Raw genomic sequence first — 26,255 nt, 5'->3', positions numbered from 1 at the left:
TGTATTAAAGTTTTTTTCATTGCAACTATGTAGATATGGATAAGAAACCTAGGAATGCCACTTACCGTTTTTTTTTTTTTGGTTTTTTATGTAAAGAGACGAACACACACCCACATTTTTTCAAACGGAGCACGGTGACTTACAACATGCATTACATTGATTTTTTACTTTTTTATTTTATTACAAATTTTTTATTTTCAATCAGCTGCGAGTTGATTGTCAAAATTTTGTATTTCGCTAATGAGTGGGTGTAAACGTGAGAATGTTTGTATTTTCTGTCGCCCATTTTCATTCGGAGAATAATAGTTAAAATTTGACAATAGCCCATTAAAAGCAAAAACAAAATACAAGTAATTATTGTATTAGTAGAATTCGCCTTGATTAGAATTTAACGGCCAAAACTTTATGTAAAAATAATGGCCCGTAGTCATAGTCAAAATAAAGTCGACTTTAAAGTTAGTTGCAGCTTTTTTGACAGATATCCCATTGAAAATTATGTCAAAAAGCTGCAACTAACTTTAAAGTCGACTTTATTTTGACTATGACTACGGGCCAATGTTTTTTAAAAGCTTTTGATCGTCAGACAAGGGATATATTTTTTTTATTTTTAAACCATAAAAACTCTCCGTAAAGAAACAGAATAAAAAAAAACAGATAGCAAGATAGTAAAGAAACAGAATAAAAAAAATTGCTATCTGTTTTTTTTTATTCTGTTTCTTTACGGAGAGTTTTTATGGTTGAAAAATAAAAAAAATATATCCCTTGTCTGACGATCAAAAGCTTTTAAAAAAGATTATTTTTACAGAAATTTTTGGAACCAAATAAAAAAACAATATGCGACCTTAAAAAACCAGACTCAAAATTAAATATCTCGTGCGCTTTAGCCACACAACTGAAATTAAACTTCCTTCGGTTCATTCCTGCTCCAAGAAAAAAAAAAGATTTTTTCAAATTACTTTTTTTTTGGTTTTTCCAAAAAAAAAAATTTAAAAGAAAAAGTATTTTAAATTAAATGTGTTTTTAATGCCAAACCAATTTTGCTTAAATGCTTGTAAGAAATTTACATAATTAAAATTGAGCATTTACATACTTTAGATGTAGCTGAGTGTGCAGAGGTACTTGCTAATTATTTGTTTGCCTCCAGACGCAACATGTTAAAATTATTATAAAAATTTTTGTTTTGTGTTTCCGCGCTATGAAAAAGCATCTGTGAAGTGCATAACGAAAGCGTATTCAATCGAAAAAATCGCCAAATAAAAATCTGTTTAAAGTAAACAAAACATCGCTTGGTGCCAAATCATTTGTTTTAGCTTCATCCTTAGTCTTCATATACGTATTCTATTTCATATTCCCCTTATTGTTCGTCTTCGTATTCATATTGGTCTTCAGATTCCTGCTTTTTTTCGTCTCGTCTTCATATTCTTGTTCGTATTGGTCCTTATGTTCGCGTACATCTTCGTATTCGTTTTGACCTTCGTTTTCGTATTCGTCTGAGTATTTGACTTCTTTTTCGTTTTCATATACGTCACCGTCCCCGTCTTCGTATTTGTATTCGTTTTCGTTTATCTCTTTGTATTCATATTCGTCATATTCGTCATTGTATTCATCGTCAATAAATTCGCATTCGCATTCATCTCCGTATTCGTACTCGATTTCGTATACTTTTTTTCTTCGAATTCCTTTTCTTCTGCGAATTTGGTTTCGTATTCGTCTTGTTATTCGCCTTCGTCGTAGTCGTCGTCATCGTCGTCGTCGCCGTCTTCGTATTCGTATTCGCTTTCATGTCAGATACCTAAAGTTTAAAAATCTTTTTACCACCAAAGGCATCTACTAAAAAATTTTACACCTAACGACAAAAAATACGTTATTAGAGAAATTTCCAGTCCGCGAATGACATCCAATTGCGAAGAACTATTTTTGTGGGACAAAACAACAAATTTTATGGTTCGCTTACGTTACGCGGTAATTTTTTATGTTTTTGGTAGGCACCCTAATCTGTGTACTTAAGTGCATGTATAGGTGGAGAAGAGCATTTATTTTGCATTTAAATCTGAGCTAATGTACGAATTTATGAACAATTGATGCAGACACGATGGGTGCTAGCTACAATCGATAGAGTAGAGAAAGTGTGAATAAGGTGGTGAGAAAATTTCGATGAAGACCTTTTATGGAATCGTGGCACTAATAAAGGCAAACATGAACTAGTGAATAAAAATCAGATCGATAAAAAAAATTGTTTTCATCCTAACTTTGCGTCTCCACTGGCAAAAATTATTGCCTGATATGCGTGTGCATCTTTTATCTTGATAAAAGCATTTGTAAGATGGCATCTAACAAGTACTTTTGCCGGATTTAATCGCTTTCAAAACTTGCATTTCATATCCAAGTAAGTCACGTAGTTTTCGCACTAAGGAAAATGTAGCTGTCAAACTGCCGACAATATTTATTAAGCGCTTGAAAACCTTCATATTTTTTTTCAAGTTTAGGAGACCCCCTGGAAATTTGTCTGTTGGCCGATTCCACGATTCGAGATTCAAAAATTTGAATATACTGACCGACATGCAGTTGAACATCTGATTATTTAACTAAAACATTTCTAAAACACTCTTCAAACTTACCGCTTTGTTCTTCAGTAGATCGCTGTCGTCATCGTCATCCGCGTATGAAGTTTTAGTAATCGTAGTAGTTGTTGTTTGTTTCGTTGTCGGTAAAACACTTTCCACACCACTCATTATGACACTGGCACCTAAAAATTTATTCAGCAATGAACGCGCCTCCCTATCCTCAGCAGTATCGCCAGCTTCCACCACTGCAGTGACGAAATCACAATAAGCTTTCTTTCAAGCACGAATATGTATTTATTTTCAAAAACTCACCATAGTCCGCGTTACGCATACGCTCCAACGCATCGTCTACGCTTGTTACCACTTTAGTTTCACCGCTGCTGTTCAGGAAGGAGCGCGTAGACTTGGTCGACGAGCGTGTACTCAAATGGCATTGATCGCTTTCGTTGTCTTCAGTGCCCTCAGTGAAAATGCGTCGCGATTGCTTTTGACGAAGCTGCACATTGTGTTCATCGTCCGAGTCTGCTTCTTCCGTCGAACGATAGCCATGACCGCTGCGTGATGTGCTGGTGTATTTTTCCGTAGTAGTTTCGTATGCATCTAGAAGAAAAAATATCAATACTCAAATTAGAAGGAGCTCATCGCGCGAAAGTTTCACATTTTCATTTACCTCCACTGGGGTCTGTTGAAGGTGCACGACTGGTGCGCAATATCAATCCGGCTTTTGGATAGCCACCTGACTTTTCTGTTGTCGATTGCGAGGACTCTTTCCGTACGAATTTCTCACTCAGCTCTTTCACAGAACCACGGCGCACATATTTGCTGGATGTGGTGAAGTCTTCTGAATCTGGCTGTATTGCCTCTGGTGTTTCAAAAACCTTACGAGTATTCGATACGTAAAAATAGTGAATGATGCAATGTGAAAAAGTCGTATAATCAACTTACATAGTCCTTATCGATTTTCTCGAATTTCCTGATAACATCCACATCATTTTGCGATGATTTTCTACTCTGCTCAACAGTTTTTTTGATTTCCTCGAGTTCATCTGCGTTTGTCGAATAAATGTATTCCTTCCTTTCGACTTTCGGCTTTGTTTTGTTATCAGAATAATATTTCTCCTCGATAACATAGCCTGTGACTTCTACGCAAATTAAAAAAAAAATAATAATAATAATAATTCAAAATTATTTATTTACTACCCACCAGCTTCCCACTTACCTTCGGTTGCTTCACAGGGTTGGCTTGGTTTCTTCTTTTTTAGCGCCTTTATACCGAATAACGGCAAACCATTTTCGTCTGTCGGCCCAATGCCATAACTCGAAGTGATCGAATCCTCTTCGAAGTTTCTGTTCTGAGCTTGTCGTTGACTCGTTGTCTTTGTTGTAGCCTTCGTTGCGGTAGTGCGCGCGGACGGCGCAGCTGGCGCCTTACGCGGCGTACGCGGTGTGCTACTAGGACTCTTGAGCAAATTTTTACGGTCTACCCAAATAGGTGCATTTTCTTCAACGGTCGGTTTACTTGATTTTCGTTCTGGTGAGCGTGTGGTTTTAACTGTCGTTACTTTCGAGATCGTGTACAATTCGTCACGTTGTTTGGGTGTTCTGCCTTGGGGACTTGGCGAGCGTGGGAAGGATGGTTTTCTGGCCTCAGGACTCTTCGTACGTGTGCCAGCTGCAGGTTTGGTTTTATAATCAGGACTTTGTTTGCCGTCCCTTGCAGGACTTTTAGATTCAGGACTATAACTGCGCTCGCGGCTCTCCTCTTTCTCGAAACGTTCCGAACGAGAGCTATTAAATGTCTCTTCAGAGAAGTTTCTCTGCTCGCTTCTTATAAACTCTTTATGTGTGGAAGACATCGATGAATCTGCTCTATGACGTACCCCTTTTACGGATCCTTGGGGCGACTTGGTTTCGGGACTTGGTTGCCGTTCATGGTTTGTTTTCGTAGGACGTTTAGGGCTTTCGCTGCGACCGTTCTGTATTTTAGCATTAGTCGTAGTCTTTGTGGTAACTTCTTCTTCTCGACGAAATTTGCCATATAGTTTCGGACTTTCATTGCGATCGTATGGAGATTTTCTTGGTATATCTTCGATTTCCGATACTCGGCCACTCTTTGTTGTTGGTGTCGGACGTTTTGGGCTGGGCTTACTCTCGTATGGCCTCTTCGTTTTCAAATCCTCATGAATTGTGTCAGTTTCTTCGTGATGTACATTTGATGTGTAAGTAGATGTTTTATGAGTTGAGCTAATGGACTTAGATGTTTTAGTTTCGGTTTTCCTTTTGTCAACCACTTCAGTGTTGAGTATGTTTTTCTTAACCAAACGTATTTGTGCCCGGATCCGGCGTCGCAGCTCATATGAAGTTACTGTCTCTAATAGACGCTCCAATACTTCTAATTCGAAAATACTTTCGACATCGATGTCTTCGGAAATACTCGCTGTACGTTGGGGCTTTTGAGGCACATCAAACTTCACAGCAGCATTTGGTCGTCGTTCGTAATTGCTTTCCGATTCGAACGAGGACTTGCGTGAGTAATTGTGTTTATTTACTTCTAGGGAATCACGGCGAATGTGTTCCAAAGAGCTGACTGTGTGATCCATATAAGAGGGTCGCCGACCAACGGGTGACGGTGAACCGTCGCTTCCGCTAGGCCTTTGTACCTTCGGTGTAGCGTTGCTTTCGAAAATATTACGTCGAGCAGCCACCGTATCGGCTGCTATACGAGTGCGACCAATTGTGGGCGTAGAAGTTGGAGTTTTGACTTGTGTGGGGCGTTCTGGAACGGTTTCAACGATTTCTATGTCAGAACAATCTGAGGGTGAACTGTGCTCAATTGTGCGTTCGGTTACTTGGGCAACTTTAGTGATGGTGCTTCTTGTATCTTTTTGGGTAGGACTGTGTGAGAAAGTTTGGGGTTTTTGTTTTTCCTGTGAGGGAATCTTTCGCATGGGTTCTTTTTGTGTCGGAGAAAACCTTTCGATTTCAGTTTGTACGGTTTCCAAGTAATCTTTTGTCTTTGAAGAGCTTCTGCGACGTGTTGTTGATGCAAACTCTGTTTCGGATTCAATAGTTTCGTAGTCATGAACATTAGATAGAGATCCAGCAGATGGTTTACGTTCTGGATAATGGCTATCAGGCTCTGTGGATTGTTTACGTGGCCCTGAGTTCGGTTCATTCAATGGCTTATGCCTGTTTGAATAAGGATACTTCGTGTATGCTGTCGTTGATGGCAGTCGGGCAGTTGTTGAAGGCACAGGTGCTTTCGGATCAGTGCCTGGTTTACGCCCAGTGGTACTTGAAAGCGGAACTCTATTAACTTTTGGTTCTATAGTGGATTTGGATGTTGGTTTTTTCTTATCAGAAGTTTCAAAACGAGACCTGGTCACAGCAACTGTGGAAGTTTGAGGTTTTGTGGGACTTTTATAATTTTCAGGTTTAGTTGCCGAATGCGAAGGTTTACGTTCTACGCTCTTGGACTCAATTTTTTCATTATCTTGCAAGTTAATTTTCTTTGTAGTGTACACTGTTTGCTTTGCATTGGTCGTTATTGGATGCTGTGGCCTACAAGAGCCTACAGGCTCTCTCTTGCTAGGCGATTGTGGTCTAGGTTTAACGTTCTTATCGTAAATTGAGGGCCTGGATAAAATGTCCTTCTGACGTTTTAATTCAATTTTCGTTGTATGATCCCTTGTGTGCGGAATTACTTCATCACTTTCGGGCCCAGCAGCGGTTCTGTCAATAAATACTTCCTCTTCTACGTACTCGACATTTCGGTTGCCTTTTGTGGTGCTTTCAAATACTGTTGGCCGAGCGAGTATATCTTTCTGGCGTCGTTTCTCAATTTCGATAGTGTGATTTTGAGAAAATGGCGTTAATTCTTCATCACTAAGATCTTCGGGATACTCGGGCTCGCTTTGTTTCGAAATAGTTCGTTCAATTTTCGCCACTAATTCGGGTGACCTTTGTGGAACAGTGGGTGCCAGTTTTTCTGCGGTGCTTAAGAATTTATTTACTTTTTGTGAGACAGTCAAAGTGCAGTCATCCTTCTGCAATTCTTCATCCAAGTCGGTGAGGCTTGGTCGCTCAATCTCCCTTACTGTTGTGATTGGCTTCACCACCTCTTCTGCTGTCTTTATGAACTTGTTAACCTTTTCATCAACTGTCAACAAACAGTCATCGTTATCTGGCACCTTAGGCGTTTTATCGAATTCTCTGCTGAATGGACTGGACGCTTTTGGTTTTTTAATTTCTTCAGCTGTATGTGTAAACTTGGAAACCTTTTCGTGAACACTCAAAAGGCAATCATCATCAGGTCTATCGATGGATGGGTATTCAAGACTTTGAGGAGCTTCGATTGTGGGATTATCTAATATATCATCTTCTTCCAGGTCTATCAGTTTCGAAATCTTTTCCGTTTTCACCTCCGATATGTGGCAGTTAATGAATTCGTTGGATTCTTCTTCTAAAATCGGTATGTTTTTGATGACAGGTTTTTTTCGTGGCTCATCCTCCGGCTCTTGAACGACATCTGGGTAACGTGGCTTGCCAGTATTTATATGTACCGGTACTGGTGTTGGCACAATTTTATCTGGTGATGGCTCACGAGAACTCTTCGCATGCTGTATATCAATGATGACGTTTTCCATATCTTCACTGTTGATTAGCTTGTCAGTCGTGGTTAAATTTATGGTTTTTGTGGTAAAACATTTATTGGGTCTTCGATCAGTTTTCGGTGTTGGACTGTGTGCTGTTGCGTCTACCTCTGTTCTCTTCACTGGTTTCTCAGTAACCTTCATAACTTTCTCGCTTGTTGAGCGAGTCATCTTTACGTCCTTATCCTTGCGTGACACACTGGGCACGGGAGCAGACTCCTTTCGCTCAGTGACGGGGAATCTTCGGAATGGTTTTGTCGGTGAAATTATATCTTCCGGAACGGTTTTCTTGGGCTGGGACTTGTGTTTCTCTGGCGTCTTTTCGGTTGGCTTAGGCGATTTCGGACCCGTGTGATCAATAATGATTTCTGTGTGCACCGAAATGTTACTCGAACGTCTTCGCTCTGTAAGACGAGTTGGACTCATTTCGGGTGAAGAGTCGGACTCCGTGATAGAAGGTTTCTTATTCCGGGTTGAAGAACGTAGCCGATCTTTAATTGGTGAATTGGGAGACTCATTGCTTGGCTTTTTATGTGGCTTATCGGCAGTTGTAGGTGTATCTATTTTCTGAACACGTTCGGGCCGCGTCTTTGATGGTGATATTGGCTTATCTTTTTTAACAATATCACGTTTCTCCGGATTTTCAGGCGATTTAGAGTTTGACGTAGTGTTGGTAACGGTTCTGGTAGTTGACGTGTTCGACTCGCGTGTTTTAGGCTTCGACTCAACAGTTACTTTTGTTGTAACTGTAGACGGTCTTGAAGGGGATTGCTTCAAAGGCGACTTTTTACCACCAGTTGCAGGTTCAGATGTCTTCCTAGTCGGACTTGTATTTGGAGATGTAGTTTTTTGACCAGGCAGCTTTCTATTGGGTTTCAACGGTTGCTTCTTTTCTGTGCGTTCTTCGATTTGGAATTCTTCGGTATATTGCATCTCTCTCTCTGATACAACAGTATCTGGCTGAGATTCTTCATCCGTTTCCTTTTCAGGAGATTCCGATTCACTCGTTGAAGACTCCTCTGGCTCTTCATATTCAATCTTCCCCCCTTTGGTTACTTTCTTTACAATCTTCGATGTTCTCTTATTGGTAATACACTCATCTTCATCCAATATGTCTTTCTTAACCAGCAGTGTTGATTTACGTGTAGCTTTAGTTGGGACTTTCCTTTCTGGAGAACTGTCTTTAAAGGGTACTACCGTCTCTTTGCGAATACACTCAATTTCCTCAACAATTTCCTCATTGGAAACATCATTGGGTTTGTTAGTTTTGGGCTTATCAAGCGGTTTAAGGGCCTCTTTAATATTGTTTAAATAATTGGGCTCATCGTCATCACAATCCTCAATTTTAACTTCGAACTTTGTGATATTTTCGGTAAGTGGCGCTTTTTCATCAGACTCATCTTCTGGTTTTTTATTGTAACTGCCTGGGGTGTCACCATAATTTTCCATTCCAAGAATTTGACGACAACGATCCTCAAATGTTTCTCTGGGGCTAACGCCCTTTTTCTTAAAGCTTGGGGAGACAGGTTCCGGTTCAGGTGCTTTGGAGAAGAATGCTCCATCTGGAGTCTCCTTAGTTTGACTTTCAATCGCAATAAATTCCTCGTTATAATTATTATTGATGTTTGTAGTTTTATTGGTTGTTTTGAAGAGTTCTTCGACTCGCTTAGTTTCATTTAAAGTAGATTTTCTATCGACCGGTTCATCAATGGGTTCATCTGGCTGCCGATTGTTATCCGTGCGTGGTTTCCCTTCAACAATATTAGTGGTCCTGGTGGTAGTAGTTTTTACAGTTATCTGCTCATTTGGTTTTCTTGTAGGACTGCGATCAATTTCAGGTTTCTTTGGCGCTCCTTTTCCTTCAACCGGCTTTGATGGCTCCCTGTTTTTCGGTTCGCTAAACTTAGTCTTTTCGACATCTACGGATTTCAATATAACATCTTTTTTAGTAGTAGTAGTTTCGAATGTTATCTGATCGTCGTCGTCACTCAAGATTGCATCTGTTGGTTGTCGCTTTATTGGCTTTTCACGCTCTGGTTCGCTCCTTTCTCCAATTTTAGGTTCATCTGGTTCGCGGAGTTTCTCTGGAACAATGGGTGTTTGTTGCTTAAACGATATTGAATTATTTGTGTCAGTAATCACTTGATGAACACTATCGCCGATTTTCAGTGGTTTTGATTTTGGTTCATTGTCATCAATTTCGCTTGGTTTCCGCTCTTCATAATTGATGTTTATAGTTTCTTCATAGATTTTTGTGTTCGTTGCTACAGTTTCCTCAGTTGGCTTTTGCTTGTCGGTAGTTTTAGACGGTTCGAATGGTTTTTTAGTGGTAGGCTTGCAATAATCTGGACTATTAGGCGCTAACCCGCTTGAATCGTTTGTAGGTATATTATTAACGGGAAATTTGTCATTCACTTGCCGTTCGATTTTTATAAATTCCTCGTTAACATTGTTTGTTATTTTGGTCCGATCGGTTTGATTGAAAAGTTCTTCAACTCGTCTAGTTTCATCAGTCACTATAGGATTTGCCGATTTAGGTTCATCTAAGCGTACCGTTCTTATTGTAGTTGTCGTGAAAATACGGTCTTGATCCTCATCGTCAGAAATGTCTACAGGCTTGCCAGCGTTTAATATTGGTTTTCTAGCTGGGCCTTTGTTGTTTGTTGGGCTGTGTTCATCATCGCTTGGTTCAGACTCATTATCAACTGTAGGTGCTGGTCTTGTATACTCTGGCGAGGTATGTGTAACGCCAAAATTTGCTGGTTTTGTTAGTTTAGCACCTTTTGGTTGTTTTGATGGCTCATCTTTCGTGGGCTTTTTCTGCACGGGTTCAGTGGTTTTGATATCTTCAGGCGTTCTAGTTGGCGAAACATTGCTCTTGCGAGTTTTTACAGTGTCAACTGTAATCTTACTGGTGTAGAAGCTGCTTTTGTCTGAGGTGGTCCTTTGAGGGCTACGATCATTTCTAACATAATCTTTTTCTAAAGGCCTTTTTTCAATCGGTTTCTTTTTGTCAACCGTGTTTTCGTTCGCCGGTCTTACAAGCTCGGGCTTTTCAGATTGATCGTCAATCTCTATGGAATATGTTTCTCCGTTGTGTTCGCTTTTTATTGTAGTATTAAAAGTTTCGCTTTCTATTATTTTTCTAGTGGAACTAGTTTCAGGCCTCCTGTCTGTAGGTTGTTTGTTATCGATTGGGGTTTTTTTATTCCGGTTTCCATACGCAGGCTCATTCGGTCGATTTGAGTCATCAGTTGGCTGTGGTTTTTGTCTATGAGTCGATTTCGAAGTTATATTTGAGTCAGATGGTTTTCTTGTCGGTTTCCGATCATCCTCAATGTGTTGAGTATTTTCTTTTCGTGTTGTCTTAGATGTTGTGGATGCGGTTTTCGAGTTTGTAACATCGGAAGTTCGCCTTGTCGGACTAGTAGGCATATTTGTCGGTTTCCTTTCAGTTGGCGCTTTTTCTTCAGGCTGTGCTCCGTGTTTCTCGAACGGCTTTCTATTTAAAGGTTCATTTGGTTTTTTACCCGTTGTATCCAAAGGTTTCTTTGGCACGAAAGTAGGTTTCGTATCTTCAATATCAACATTAGCCTGTGTTTTCTCTACGCGAGTGGTTACTTTTGTCACGTGTTCGGTTTTATTTTTATTAATTGGTTGTTTACCAATTACTCCTCTTTTACCGGGGTAATCAGAGGTATCGAATGGTGATCCCTTTCTATGTGGAGTTTCATGTTCACTGTCGTCTGTAAGCTCTGTACGTTTTGGGAAATCGCCCATAACAGGATTTTGATTTTCATCTGAATCTAAAATTGTATTCTGCCAATCAGTATTTTCGAATGTACTTTCTCTCACAACAGTCCTACGCTCAACACTGGGTTCATTCTTCAATGGTTGACAAATGGTTTGTGGACTACTATTTTTTGGTCCTGACGGTGAACGATTACGTTGTTTAGGTTCTATTATTGATGAACTTAGTGGCTGATTATGTATGGGCTCTTCGTGGTTAGCATCCTCTAAATCATCCCGATTTTGGGATTTAGATTTGGGATGAGTGCGATGTATATGATTACTGGGTGCTGGTGAATATGGTGACTTCTCTGTTGAAAATTACACCGAATGAAGTATTAATCACCTTGACAGTGAATACGATACGATTACATGGTATTAGTCAGATATTCCAAACTACTTTACAAGTATTTATGTATGTTATTGCTTTGTTAACACTACTTTTAGCTTAGGGGGTTAATAAAAGCTTACTATGCAACCTTTGCTTGCAATATGTATATAGTCGCAGAAGTCGCATGCTTTAGTAGTATAAGTTTAATATATATAATTTCTGTCTAAGCACTTTGTTGTGTTCCTCAGTGTTCTGTAAGTTTGTTTTAAATTTCGGTTTTTGTTTTGCGAAATTCGGTTTCATCGGGACAGTGACCTTTAATGTCTTTTATTTTTTTCATATGTCATGTTATGGTCTTTTCAAAGATCTGGATTTGTAAGTGAGGTTGGTTTTCCAGTGTATTAAAAATTTGTGTTGTTGTGCTGTTTGCGGTTTTGGCAAGCAAATTTTGTTTGTTATAACTTCTTACCGTCAACATTATGTGTTGCGCTGTCGGACGGACCAAGTTTATAAAAGTGTTTTTTTATGCATGGCTTCTCCACCACCTCGTTTCCGAGGAAGCTGGCGTCATTTGCGGTAAAGTGGGTTTTTGTGATGGTTAGTGGTTCGTTAATTATAGGAAATGTGTTTTCGGCTGGCTTAGATTTTTGATTATCTGAAGGATAGACTGCCATTTAGTTGTAATGTGCTTTCTATAACTTATTTCGTACCTGGTTTTGGCACTTCCCCCGGACTCTTTCTAGTTGTCGTGGTGCGTGTGGTGGTGGTCGTGGTTACGCTCTTCGTGGGAGAAGGTGACTTTGTGGGGCGCTGCGGTGTTAAATCAATTGTATCGTTAGAACCATTCACGTTACGATTTTTAACAACAGTTTGCTTTGTAACGACAGTTTTACCAACACTCTTACTTGGCGACGTACGCGTAACTGTACCCGAACTGATGCGGCTGGTTTCGCTGTCGTGCGATCCCTCACGTCCGTCACGTCTAAATGTTCTAGTCGATGATACACTGGAACGAGGCGAGCTGCGATGATGATCTATGCTATCCACCGGTGAGGAACAACGAAGAGAAGCAGCAAAAGCGCGATGTGAAGCATCTACGTCCCTTTCCTTTGAAATCAGACGTTGTGATGAATCTGTTGTGGTTGTAGATGTTTTTGTAGGTGTTGACCTCGGCTGAGTTGGCGTCAACCTAGGAGCATTGGTATCTCTGGTGGAGGGGAAGCCACCACTCGGTAATGAATAATCTGGTGCTGTTTTGCTGGGTGTTCTTACAGATGGGAAACCATGAGTTGAAAAATCCTCTGAGGGATGATGCTGACGCGGACTGCTCGGATAGTCACGAGAGGGTGTACTAGCTCTTGCCGGTGTAGAGTCCTTTACAGATGGAAAACCGTGTGTGGAGAAATCTTCAGACGGTTGAGGCTTGCGTGGACTGCTTGGATGATCGCGAGTTGGTGTACCTTGACGGCGATATGCATCATTAGTGGGAGCAGAGTCCCTTACCGAAGGAAAGCCATGTGTGCTAAAATCTGAAGGTTGGGGAGTGGGAGGGAATGTAATTTTGTCCGGTTGGCGTAATCCTGCCGGCGAGTAGTGGTGGTCACTTTCACCTAGAATTTCTGTTTCGATAACGTGTTCCCGGTTCGTATTATGCTTTATTGTTTTCTTTGTTTCAGAACTAACTACAGTAACGTTGCCATCTTGGTTGACAGCGCTAGAGGGCGCAGTCTGCACTGAGCTCGGTTTAGCAGCTGGGGAACTATTTGTTGGAGATCTAACTGATGGAAAGCCGTGAGTTGTAAAATCTTCACCGGGCTGTGCTCTGCGTGGGCTAGAGGCGCCAGGTGAAGTTTCCTTTACAGCGGGAAACCCACGCCAGGATGTGCAATTGGCTCTGGATGTGTAAGCCTTTGCGGACGACCACTGGTATCACCATCAACCACAACCTCTGTTTCGATAATGCGCTCTGCATTGGTCTTATACTTTGAGCTGCGTGTAGATTCTGAACTAACGATTATTATATCTCCATCTTTAGTGGTAGTAATGTTGGTATTTGGTCTCACTGCAGGAAAGCCATGTGGCACCTGAGCACCGGGCTGCTGTTGAGTAAGATGTTCCACATCGGCAGGACGTGGTCTTTCACTTGCATACTGCTGGGTAGGTTTATTTGGCCTTACGGAAGGAAACCCATGTGTGCTAAAATCTGGTGTTTGCGATTGTGGTGCGCCATGCGGTCGTTCAGTGGGATATTCCTGAGTGGGTCTATTCGACTTTACTGATGGAAACCCATGAGTTGAAAAGTCTCGTGTGGGCGAACGACTGCTTGGTTTACCGCGAATACCAGGTGCTTGTGTTGAAGGTGGCTGGTCTGAGAACTCTTCAACTGTTTCAGAGGTGGTCTCAGTTGAGAATCGACGGCTAGATTTCTTCACTGATGAAAATTTTGTTTCGACATTAGTAGCCTCATCAGTGGCACGGGATTCTACCAAATGTTGTTGGTTTGGTACTCGGGTGTATGGCTCCGCATTATCGACGACATCCTGTTCAGGTCGTCTGGGTGTGTTACTAGGCTGGGTGACATTGCGTACATTTTGCGAACGGTCATAAATATTATCTTCGGTCTGTTCTCGTCGCTGTTGCTGGCTTTTGTGTTGAGTACTGTTCTGGCTCGTTGTAGACGTAGTACGTTGACGTTGGCTCTCAACTGCAGGCTGCAACTCTTCCGTTTCGTAACGTTTGTTCTTTACAATGGTGCCGTCCGGCAAACGCTTAACGGTGGTGATCATCTTAACGTTCGGTTTCGGATACTCTACCGTGTTTGAAATGATCTCACCAGGCTGTGACATAAGATACTGGACATGCTGTTGATATTCCGGTGATGCCTTATCCACGTCTACTACGCGCCTATTTTGCTCCGTCTTCTGTTGAGTCTCCACATTGCGACTGGTGGAGGACTCTTGACGACTGCGATTGATCTCCTCGCTAAATTGACGTTGCTCCTGCTGTTGCTGCTGAATGCGTTTCTCATGCTGTTGCTGCTGATATAGCTTGGTTTGTTCGAACTCCTCTTGCTGCAACTGTTGCTGGCGTTGTTGTTGCTGCTGAATGTATTGCTCTTGCGTAAGGCGTTGCTGATGATGTTGATCCGGGTGCTGGCGACTAGTCTTATCCACAAGGTACTTGGCCGGATCGATTGGCTCGCCACCGCCATATTCCACAGTAGAAGACGAAGAGGTTACATTAGAGGAGGACGAAGTTGTCGTCGAACTCATCTTCATTTCGGTTCGGCCAGAATTTTCATCACCAACTACGACGCGCTCTTGTAAATGAGTATCTGAGCTTTCCGATGCCTTCTTGACGAAATTCTTATCATCACCTTGATGAGAAGCGCTGGCACGCTGTTCATTACGACCGCGAAATTCAGCGGTGCCGCCATTGATCTTCTCGACGCCTGTAAACAAACGATTACATGAGGTTTTATGTTGTATGTGTATATACCAATGTATGTACATATGTAGAATGGCATGCATGGGTTTTAAAAATGATTTGTAAAAGAAGTATGATTTATTATTAATTAAAAGATATGTAACACCATTTAAACGGGAAAGAGAGAGACTTACCATCTGTAGTAGCTAAGGTTTCAGTGCGGTATGCGCGACCATCTGGACTCACCTCTGATGAGGTTTGCACATCCCATCCCGTTGTATTGGGATGATTGAGAGTCATTGAGTGGAACTTCAAATCTTGTGTGGGACTAATTGAATCCCGCACTTCTTTCGATTTCAAACTTTGAAAATTTTGACCTACCAACGAATCACCGTGCGAAGGATTCAAAGGATCTTTAGCGAAGTTGCTAGCCATGATGTCGCCCTGGTATAAGTCACGTAAACGCGATTCACGTAGTTTATATAAATGTGAACGAATTTCCTTTTTCTGATCGATGTCCTCGGCTTGTTGCCACTGAAAAAATGAGAAGACAATTTATGTGACATTTAGCGAAGCATAAAAATTTACCATAAACTAATTATATTACATGTTTTATACTAAGAACGAATTTCGTGAGTGCTATTACTAACTTAAGTTTTATTGTAATAGAAAAAATTGTAGAGTGAATTATTCCTAGCCTGAAGCGATTTTATGCAACGCCTTATAAGATATTTATCCTTATGTCTTCTTTTGACTGTTGATGCTTCCAAATGGGTAGGAGTATGATTACGGTGACCATCCGTCCGTTTATTTTAAAGGACAGCCCATTATTTTTTCCCTCTGTCCTTTATAATTTTTTTCAAAATAAAGGACGCCTTTTGTCCTTTATTTCTTAAACTGTCCTTTAAATCAGCTCTGCATTTTTCAGAGGTAAATTTTTAAACACAGAATATGAAAAATAAAAATGTCCCTAATAAAATGTAAAGAAAACCTTCGCCAGTTTGTTTCGCACCCAATTAAGGGTTTCTATTTAATCAGTAATCTTTGTACAATCTATTAGCGCAGGGAAAGTTGTGTCCAGGATCGTGTTGCACGCTGAGTTTCCAGTTCCACTGAAAGTGAACAATAAACCCCCTGTTGCACAGTGGTTCCTGGAGCCTTCATTTTTGACTTAATTTGATTACCTTTTTTTATGAAGGCTTACAATATTTGCAAGAGATCAGTTGGGCCTAATTTGTGAATTTTTGTTTGATTATAATAAATTTTTTGGTGCAAAATGCAAGTGGCAATTTTGAAGAAAAAGTATTCTCCTGTTTCAGTTAATAAATGTTACATAACAAAAACTAGTTGAAAACAATTGTATGGTTCTTTTAAAACGAAAAAATTACACAAAAACAGAATGTTTGAAATGATATAAAAAAATGTTCACCAAAATAAATATATATATTTTTTTTGTTTTTAGTAAAAAGTGGTTGAAAAATCAAGGCTCCGAAGAATTATGAATATTAAATATCAATTTTGTACCTATGTATGCTGCCTTTGGCATGCAGTATGAATTATGGTAAACGCGTTTTGGTAGCAAAGGTTGGCGAAGTCCTTGAAAATGATTTGGCTTAATTTTTCGAAATCGGTTAATTAACTGGTAAATATTTGAGTTAAATTACGATATGGGAAAGTACTTTTATCATACAAGCTGTATGTATGTATGTATTCCTAAATCATTTTGAAAAAAATGTCCTTTATTTTACGTTGGTTAATATGGTCANTTGGCGAAGTCCTTGAAAATGATTTGGCTTAATTTTTCGAAATCGGTTAATTAACTGGTAAATATTTGAGTTAAATTACGATATGGGAAAGTACTTTTATCATACAAGCTGTATGTATGTATGTATTCCTAAATCATTTTGAAAAAAATGTCCTTTATTTTACGTTGGTTAATATGGTCACCGTAAGTATGATGTACATATTTAGGAACGAATTTTCGTGTTTGCTTGTCATTTTTTGTTCTCACTGAGGATGGCCCATCTCCAGTATCTTCATTTATGTATATTGCAACTATCAATATCTTATAAGAGAAGTGTACAATTTTTTTTATCTGAAACTAAAACTACATATTAGTCCTTGATATATATTTTTTTCAAAGTAAATATTGGAAATTTTCAAGGATATTCAACGATAAGATTCTAAAAGGACATTTTCAACACTTATTCGTCCTGGCGCACCAAAAAATTAATTTTTTTTATTTCTACAGAAATTTTCCTTTTAACGACACCCATATTGTTACTCTACAATGCACCAAATCTCAAAAATTTCAAAGTCCTTTTAAAAAAATCCTGACATCAGAGAGAAAAATTAAAAATGCAGTTATACTATATGCGATTCCTGGTTTTGTGAATATATTGATTTGTACGTATCTTTTAAAAAATTTTGATTTTTGTCGCACGGTGTAATAGATGAATTTGAAATGAACAGGTATTTCTAACCTTTTAAGCATACATAAAGTACAGCTGAAACTTTCTCCTTTCTGTGTCTCGTTTGTGCGCGCTTTTTCCCCTAACTGCTCCGAAATGTAGTATGTAAGTGATCAAACACACATTTTTTTATTTTTTATTTTACCATTTATCTGATCGTAAACCTTAATAATAGAGTAGAGCGTACTGCTGATCTCAATTTATTTAATTTTATATAAAAAACCAGTAAATGCCAAACTACTTCCAAGGAAATCCCCCGCGGAACGTCAATCGATAATAAAAAAAAAAAAAACACCAGCCATATGCATGTATATATACTGGAATAAAACTTCGCTGTCGCCAATTATTCGATCGCCATATATGGTTTTGCACCAGTTGCATCTCCGGCACCGCCACCGCCACTACCAATACTTAGCAGTGACGCCCCTGCGCAATGTAAATTCAAAAGCAATGAGTGCATTTAAACCAAATCTTGTTACCAAGTCGCCCGACACCTAAACCTCGTGAATATATAGGTACACAAATAAGTGTGGATATTTGCTTGTATATGGACGGACAGTTACAAATGTACAGTAACGTGCATAGAATTATGCGTATGTACTGTGAAGTCTAATGGGATTTTTTTTTTCTACCAAAAAATGTTGCCTTCTCTAAGTGCCCTCTTCGCATAAATTCTATTTAGAGGGCAATAATAAGGCAACAGAAAAGAAAATGCCATAAATAATAATAATAGATTGGCGCTTACACAACATGTCAGTGATTGGCCGCGCTTCTCCTTCGATTTGTGGCGTGCGCCTTCTTACGTTCTTAGTTTTACGCCGACTGCGCTGCGAAACTTTTATAGACATACATATGCTATTTTGTTTGTCCGTGAAGATAGACTTCAGTTGTTCTTTCCAATGTCCACAGATATAAATATGTATGTAGATTTACCACCCATCAAAGGCTAAAGCAACATTTGCTGAAATTTGTCGAGAAAACACCCACAGTAAAGTCTCACCTCCCAAAAATTTTATTTTATTATTGTTTCTGTATTATTAGTGCCGAGTTTAATCAGCTGTTTCAAGAAATATTCATGCGAATTTGTTAAAACGGAATTTTGTTATTATATTTTCTTTTTGTGCTAAATTGCTGATAACATTTAATTTTGTGATGATGTATTCACTTATTTATAAATTTAACAGGTCATTGATAAGAGCATTTCATCAGTATAATATTAACACAAACACAAAGATAAAAAAACAAACTTTTTAGTAGTTACATTTGTATGAATGTATGTACCTATGTATGTATTACATAATAGATGTATATTAGGGTGGTTATTAAAAAATTCCAATAACTAAATTTTGTATGCGGCAACGCTTTATTTTCTTCTACACACAAAATAAAGACATTGCCGAAAATTTTGAACAAATTTTTAAGGGTCGCTACCATCGTTTGAAAAAATTTAAATAAAAAAAACAAAAAATTTGAAAAAAAAATTTTAATTGAAATCTGTAATTTTTGACAAAGCATTACTGAAACTACAAAATAAAGACATCCACGAAAATTTCAAAATTTTAAACAAAATTTCAAATTCTTAAACAAAATTTTAGGGGTCGCTAGCAGGGTTTGAAAAATTAAAAATTTATTGAAATCTTATAAATTTGATATATTATTGAAACTTATTCTTATATATACATAAACTCGCGAAATTATTACTGGTGAAAGTCAAAATTTTCTTGAATTTTTGTGATAAAAAAGTTAATTTTTTTTTGTAGCGACCCCTAAAATATTGTTTAAAATATCTTTATTTTGTACGTAGAAAAAAATATGATGTTTATATTTTTAAAGACAACCCATACATATATACAGACTGCATCATAAAGAAATAAATTATCGTCAAGGTAAACAAATTATTTTATTTATTCAGGAGAGCGAAATAGCGACTCAGAGAGAGAGAGAGTAAAAGTGAAGGAAATTTCATAATTTAATTTATATACTTGAATTTGTTGTTCAAAATTCAGGCGCTAATTCAATACACACATACATATGCATGTAAGTATGTATGGAGATGTAAATATGTATAACGAGAACACTTCTAGATGCATACATATACATATACACTGCCGGAACAAAGTATTGGCAACAATTTTTATTCTAATATGCAGTTTTGCAGCCAATTAAATTCTAGTAAATAATGCAAGTTCGGAGTTAATCAAAAATCGCGTTCATTTTTGAGAATTTTTTCTGTTGGAGGTGTTTTGCATTTTTCCATATAAACTATTTTCGAAAAAAAATTTTTGTATGGAAGATACTGCGTGAAAAAAAAATTCCAAAAATCAATGGTAATTCCTAGCTACTTTAAACTTGCACTTTATTACAATAAAATTGATTGGGCTACAAATCTGAGTACTCAAAAAATTCTAAAAAATCTGATTAAAAAGTTTAAAATTTTCATGAAAATTTGCTGAATTTTCGCTAGTTTTACACAAAGTTTAGGAATTATACTTTTATGTTTTTTGTTGTAGAATGAACCATATTTTTATACAAAATTAGCGGGAAAATATTAGAATAAAAATTATTGCATATACATATTGTGAAAAATTTGCTGTGCCAATACTTTGTTCCGGCAGTGTATGTATATATTTATGCATATGTATACATAAACAAAACAAATACTTGTTATTTTATTTACATCAATTAAACTTAAAAATAGTTAAAAAAGTTGATATACATGTCGTCGCCTGGGTAAGAGATTGTCGTAAGCGTCATACGTACGTACGTAACATACGACAATCTGTTACCCAGGCGACGATGTGTACATTTGTATTTATGTACATAGGTATGTATGTATGTATGTAGCTATGCATATTTTCATATTTGTATTATAAGTTTGCGTACCAAACTCGATTATGATATCACCGGTCACACAAAAACCTACAAACAATAAATATTGACGACGTGAAGGTAAAACAAACGCAAATTTGCGGACGTAAAGGCAAACTTCTGCGAAGCTGGTAAGAGACGTGTTAACGGTAACATCAGTTAAAAAATATAATTTCATTAAAAGAAAAAACAAAACAAGCAAATAAAAGTATGACAAACTGTAGTAATAACAATAAAGATAGAAATTTCCAAGCAGCTTTCTTGGCCGAAAGCGATGTTTACTACCATCGCACGTACATATTTATTACATACATACATACATACATATGTACTTACATACATACATATATACACTGATATGTCCATACATACTTGCTGCCAACAAGCTAGTTTGTAGGTGGCCAGTACATAAATTTCTGTGAATTATTCGTTGTCTGATAATCGCATTGAGTTATTTATTTGCTTTATTTTGTATATGTTTACCTTCCAGAAAAACCAGTCATACTCAGCTCAAAAAAAAAAAAAAGTTAAGCTTCAAATTCCTTTAACTGATTTGAGCAGATGACAATTAATTTAAGAATTAAGTAGTACATGTGACGAAAATAAAGAAGGCGAACGATAGAATGTTTCATGGAAGAAAAAATCTCCGTGGTTATTGTTCCGATTAGGGGTGAGTTGCGGTCCTTGATTGGGGCCAATGTGGAACCCTGCTTCAACTCCGCGTTGCATTTGTATGTCGAGACGGCGATATCAAGTTTCCCGTGGTAGCACCGATATATTCATTTTCATATCGTACACCAAATTTAGTGTCGCACTTTCGATTCGCTTTATATTTTTTTACGGGTTCTATACATGAAATAAGTTAACACGTATTCGAGGATTTTTTTTCGGAGTGATGATCTGTCAAAGTCTGGCCTCGAATCGTAACATCCGTTCACGGATCGAAAACGATACGAAAGAAAATTACGAGATACGACAGGCAGTATAAGCTGAGAAGAATACGTTCGCGAGTGTCATAATCCGAAAATTGTGTTTTTACGTGACGAGTAGTACGATATCGTATGTGACGATTCGAGCCCTGGATTTTTTCGTAATTCTGACTAATCATGTAATTCTTCAAATCGTTATATCTCGGGTTCTGCACATCGTAAAGACTTCATCTGAACGTCGTTTTAAAGCTAAAGAAACGGACTTAACATTTCTATATATAAGATGGTCATAATTGTCCTAAAACTAACTTAGCTACTAACAGTTGAACTTTTTGAAGTTGATTTGCATAGTTAAGAACAGTAAATTCGGGATTTAAAACTACACCACTGTTATCCTTGTTTAATTCTCTATAAAAAAATGCTTAAAAAATTTACGTTTTTAAATAACTATTTTTTAAATATTTTTTCTTTATGGCGAGATGGTTTATTTTATGAGAGGCAACAATTTTTTGTAATTTATTTTCGGAAACTTGTGATGGGATATATTTAAATAGCGAGGTGTTAAAAACGGGTTTTTGAAAAAATTTTAATTTTATTACGGTTTTCGATAGAATACCTGTGGAACTAAAGTCAGCAAACGCAGATTTTTTTTGCGGTTTTGTTAATTTTCCCCACATAAACAAATTTTCGAAAATACTTTGTATGGAAAAATGCGTAACATCGTTAACAAATAAAAATTGCCAAAAATCCACGGTATTTTATATGCATACTAAAATTTTATGAGCTAAAAAACTGCATACCTCTGATATTTTTTTTTTTAATTTCTGAACGAAAATTTGAAATTTTGATGAAACTTTGGCAAAGTTCGTAAATTTTATAAATCTTGTGCAAACTTTGAAATTGACTTACATGGGTTTTATTAGATAGTGAGCTATACCTACTTTTATAAAAAAATAATAATAATAAACAACAGAAAAATAGCTTAAACGTTCCTATATATTTACCCCTCACCACATGTACATAAGTAATTACTATGAGTAGATATTATGTTTTATTGTATATTCATTTGCACCTTCGAATATACATACATATGTATCTTTCAGTCAATCGAGATTTTTCGGCAAACTTTTATTGCAAAAAATTCGTTTCAACTTCAACATGGACTGTACAGACGGATCAATTTGCAAAATGACGTAATTTCTAAAAATTTCGCTTTTAGTTCATCAACAAAAAAAAAAACAAAAACCACTAAGTCAGTAACCAGTTATTTGAGAACAAAAAAAGTAAACGTATCCGCGCTGTGGCAAAAAAGTTAAAAAAAAAATATATCTTTTAGTTGAAATCGCCGGTGCGATGTGCGGAACCTATACCACCGAACCTGTCGTCAGAGGTGGCTCAACATTGATAAATTACTCCGTTGTGCTGCGCTTAATTGCGTCTGCGCCGTTGATGACTTTCGTGTCATTTCAAGTTCAACAAAGCAGTACGGGCGTAGCAAACATATTTAGAATTTGGCGGTATTAAGATTTTCTTATTTTATAGTTGATTTCATTCATTTTAATAAACCTTAACTAACTTAATTGTTTGAAGTTGTTTCTTGTATTTTTTTTTTTTGTGAATTTTATATTCTTAAGTGGAGAAATAATTGGTTTAATACTTAATGGCACCTGTTATACACAAGTAAAAATATATGTACATACGTAAAAATTTATGAAAATAAGTCGCCGTCATTGCCAGAGCCCGACTTCAGTGTCAACGCGGCGTATGGATAACACGCACATGCTGACAGGTAGTTACCGTTATTATGGGTGCGTGGGTTCGTGTGCGGTGCAGAAAATGACATTGAAATGACTGCTCCACAACAAATTGCTCTCAATAATTAGAGGAACGTATACTAGAAGCATGTATGTATGTAATGATTCGTACTTGTATACGTATGTATTAGAGGGCTGCATGAATGCATTCAAAACGGCTTATGAATTATTCATATACAAAACGAATAAATGATTTTGGCTTCAAATTTTCTTGAATTTGAGTGAATAGCTGTTCTGATATTTGTGTCGACATTACAATATTCAAACAAAGTGAAAATAAATTGAATTGAAATAAATGACAATTTTTTGTATGAATATCCTAAAATATTTTTTCTATGCACATATGTACAAACATACATATGTATGTATGTATGTATTTATTGCTGCGCTCCTATTATATACGAAAAAACTTATTTGTAGAAAAAAACTTTTACCGAAATGAGTTTGGATGATTTGAATGTTTTCTATTCATTCATTCACATTCCTCCATTTGAAGGTAGAAAATATAAAACAAAATGTACATATATTCATAACTTACAAAATTCCAAACGCTGAGTGTTTTTTTATGTGAAGTAAAATATTCAAATCTACTGTACTCTGTTTGGCTAGAAGTTTCAATGAATTCATGCAGCCCTCTAGTATGTATGCACTACTTATGAACAAGATTCAGGTAAATACATAAAAAATTTTATGATGACCTAATTGCGAAAAATGTTTAATTTTTCAAACTTTGATGGTGTCACACAAATAGGGGCATATCTATAAGTTTACGTCGCCTCAGAATGGTAGACGCTTTATTATGAGTAACTTTTTCAGTTCAAAACCACACTTGCCGTAGAGGCCGCTTTAAAAAAAAAAGGCAATTTGGATATTTAACGCAACAGGTTCGATTAGCAGCGTTCCATCGGGTGGTGATACGCCCCTCCAATTCCTCTGCTATGCTGACTATATTAAATTATAGCTAGTATACGAATCAACTAAATGCTAAATTATTTTTTAAAGTACTGAATGTACCTACAGCGGATATACGCGGACCTGTTACTATTGACAAAGTAAAGAACAACAAAAAGCTATTAAAAGTGTACATATTAACATATGCAAAAATCACTAAAAGTCAAAACCAATCGAGTTCACTTTCTAAAGCAATACACACATGGAGACATCCAAGTGAATACTCATGCACCCTGCAAGGAAAATTTCACATTAATTCATATTTAAATTTGCTGATGGCTGTATTGTTAGGAACGTAAGCGTCCCAAAGTTATCAAAAAATTGGGCCTACTTTCTGAAAAGAATTTTAAAATATTTGCCAATAGCTTTGAATTACGTTCGCAAATACAAATGCAACCTGAAACAGTTAGAAATTGCCGGCATATGTTCGTACATCACAAATTGGCTAACTTACTGTCAGTCAGCAGCTCATTACATGAATAACTTTTTTTAGTTTTTGTAAAAAAAACATTTTTGCTTACGCTTTTCCTTGCCGAGACTAATCAATTAAGCTATGTATGTCGAACTGTTGATAATTCATATTTCGTCAATTAAGTGAAAACATGCTGTAAGATGTGATAAAACATGCACTATATAAACACCGAATAAACCAACAATCGAGTAGGCCTCCAATCGCATACAAACCTTGCTAAATCGATTGTGATTAACAAAGTGAAAACCGGCCTTTATGAACACTTGTTTCATTAGTAAGAAATACGACCTACAAAGATCATCGAAGAGTAAAGTGAGGAAAAATACTTAAAGCTCTTTCTTATAAGTAATCGTAACAGATACTTTTGCTTGCTAGTGTTGATTCCCAGCGAAATAGAACGGCAATGGTTCAGCACAGTGCGATTTTCCTTGAGGGCATTAAAAAAAAAAACGAATATGTTTGATCTGGTTTGCTTGCTCCATTAAGCATTTCCATATTTCGCATTTAGTAAAACTCAAACAGGTGGTTTAAGATTTAAATAAATTAAAAATTTGCTGCTATAATTTTGTATAATTACACACATAAATAGTATCTGCGTATTGTTTTGCAAGCTTTTTTCTAGCTTTTTGCCATTAGCATATTCATGAAATTGGCCGGCATAAACTACTTTCTAAATAAATTCAGGCCAATTTTCGTAAGCAGATTTGCGAAAATACAATACATAGGCACACATAAACATACTATATATTAATGTTTCGTTGTTTGTTTAGTGCGGATTGAGATTGAGACAAATTTAATGGTATGTATATTCAATATTGCATTAGCACATTTCAAGTTTAATTAAAAAATTCACAAAGATTTTTTTTTTTAAAGAACTCGCCAGTTGGCAATCAGTCTCATACCCCGGAGTCTACTTCTGGCGTAAAAAAAAAGTATTTAGCGCTTACACTTTACGCCGGCTCCGAACACTTTTATAGCAAGCTTTTTCAAGGCAGAAATACGCATTTACAAAAAAGTTTTTTTCTGATGTTGCTCGGACCGGGGATTAAAGCCAGGTCCTACGGAGTTGTAGTACGCACCTCTAACCACTCAGCTACAGCAGACGAATTTTTTTTTATCTTTTTTAATGAAAAGGAAATCAATTTACATATTGATAACATAGAAAAATAAATGACCTCAATAATGTTGGATTTCCACTGAGCATTAAATGAAAAAAACACATCATTCCGCAAAAATTATTAGTCATTAGGTCTGACTTCATTCACATGCCAATTATTTTAAAATTTTAGAATTTTTTTTTTTTGTATTTTCAATGTCTAGTGCGAACTCGGCATAACTATCATCATATGAGAATAAAAATAAATATCAAAACTAGTTATTAGTTGGAAGATATTTGCCTCATAATGGATTTTTCAAGAAGAGTTTTCATAAGCTATCTACCCCAAATACTTTGTTAAAGAATTATGTAGTAGTAAATATTTAATTTCATGCTGCATCGTATAACACATATTTGAATGATTAATGAACATTTCTTCAAGGCTATAATTTAACATATTCTACAACTTCGAACAGTTCATTACTCAGCAACAAAATGCTTAAATGAAAAAAACACTTTTAATACTAAATGAGCACGAAAAAAAAACTGAAATATTCATAGTTAGTTGGAAATTATCTAATAAACCTGTCTACTTTCCATAAAAATATGTTTAATGTTTGTTAATGTCTGCAACAGACAATTTCACACATGAAAAAATCAATATTATCGCAAAATTGGAGGCCAAACATAGTAAAACTGCGTTTTTAGACATCAGGATTTTTTAAAAACTGCTATTTTAGCTCCTTGCGCCAGATTGAAAAATAAGGTGCTATTTGAAGTAAAATAGGGCCAAAAATGGCACGGCTTGGGCCAAGTTGGCATAGCTGGCGACGCTGCGTTCGTACGAGTGGTTAGCACTACACCATATTTTGGTTGACAAAGTATATCGACT

At 37.1% G+C, this 26,255-nt stretch overlaps 1 protein-coding gene across 1 annotated transcript in view; it reads right to left on the bottom strand.

The window, feature by feature from the left end:
* Positions 1–1,338: 1,338 nt before the first annotated feature.
* The window catches only part of LOC108366651 (titin-like), a 48,268-nt gene continuing 23,351 nt past the window's right edge, over positions 1,339–26,255 (bottom strand). Inside the window, 10 exon segments of the mRNA XM_017621106.1 lie at positions 1,339–1,566; positions 2,619–2,809; positions 2,877–3,164; positions 3,235–3,442; positions 3,510–3,706; positions 3,784–11,316; positions 11,806–11,991; positions 12,047–13,214; positions 13,217–14,787; positions 14,957–15,296. Coding sequence (XP_017476595.1) covers positions 1,339–1,566; positions 2,619–2,809; positions 2,877–3,164; positions 3,235–3,442; positions 3,510–3,706; positions 3,784–11,316; positions 11,806–11,991; positions 12,047–13,214; positions 13,217–14,787; positions 14,957–15,296 — 11,910 coding nt within the window.

This window comes from Rhagoletis zephyria, unplaced genomic scaffold (genome assembly GCF_001687245.7).
Source record: "Rhagoletis zephyria isolate East Lansing unplaced genomic scaffold, Rhagoletis_zephyria_1.1 Rzeph_scaffold_02357, whole genome shotgun sequence".
Taxonomy (NCBI): domain Eukaryota; kingdom Metazoa; phylum Arthropoda; class Insecta; order Diptera; family Tephritidae; genus Rhagoletis; species Rhagoletis zephyria.
Note: the sequence above shows the minus strand (reverse complement) of the source record. Positions and strands in the feature narration are given on the sequence as shown.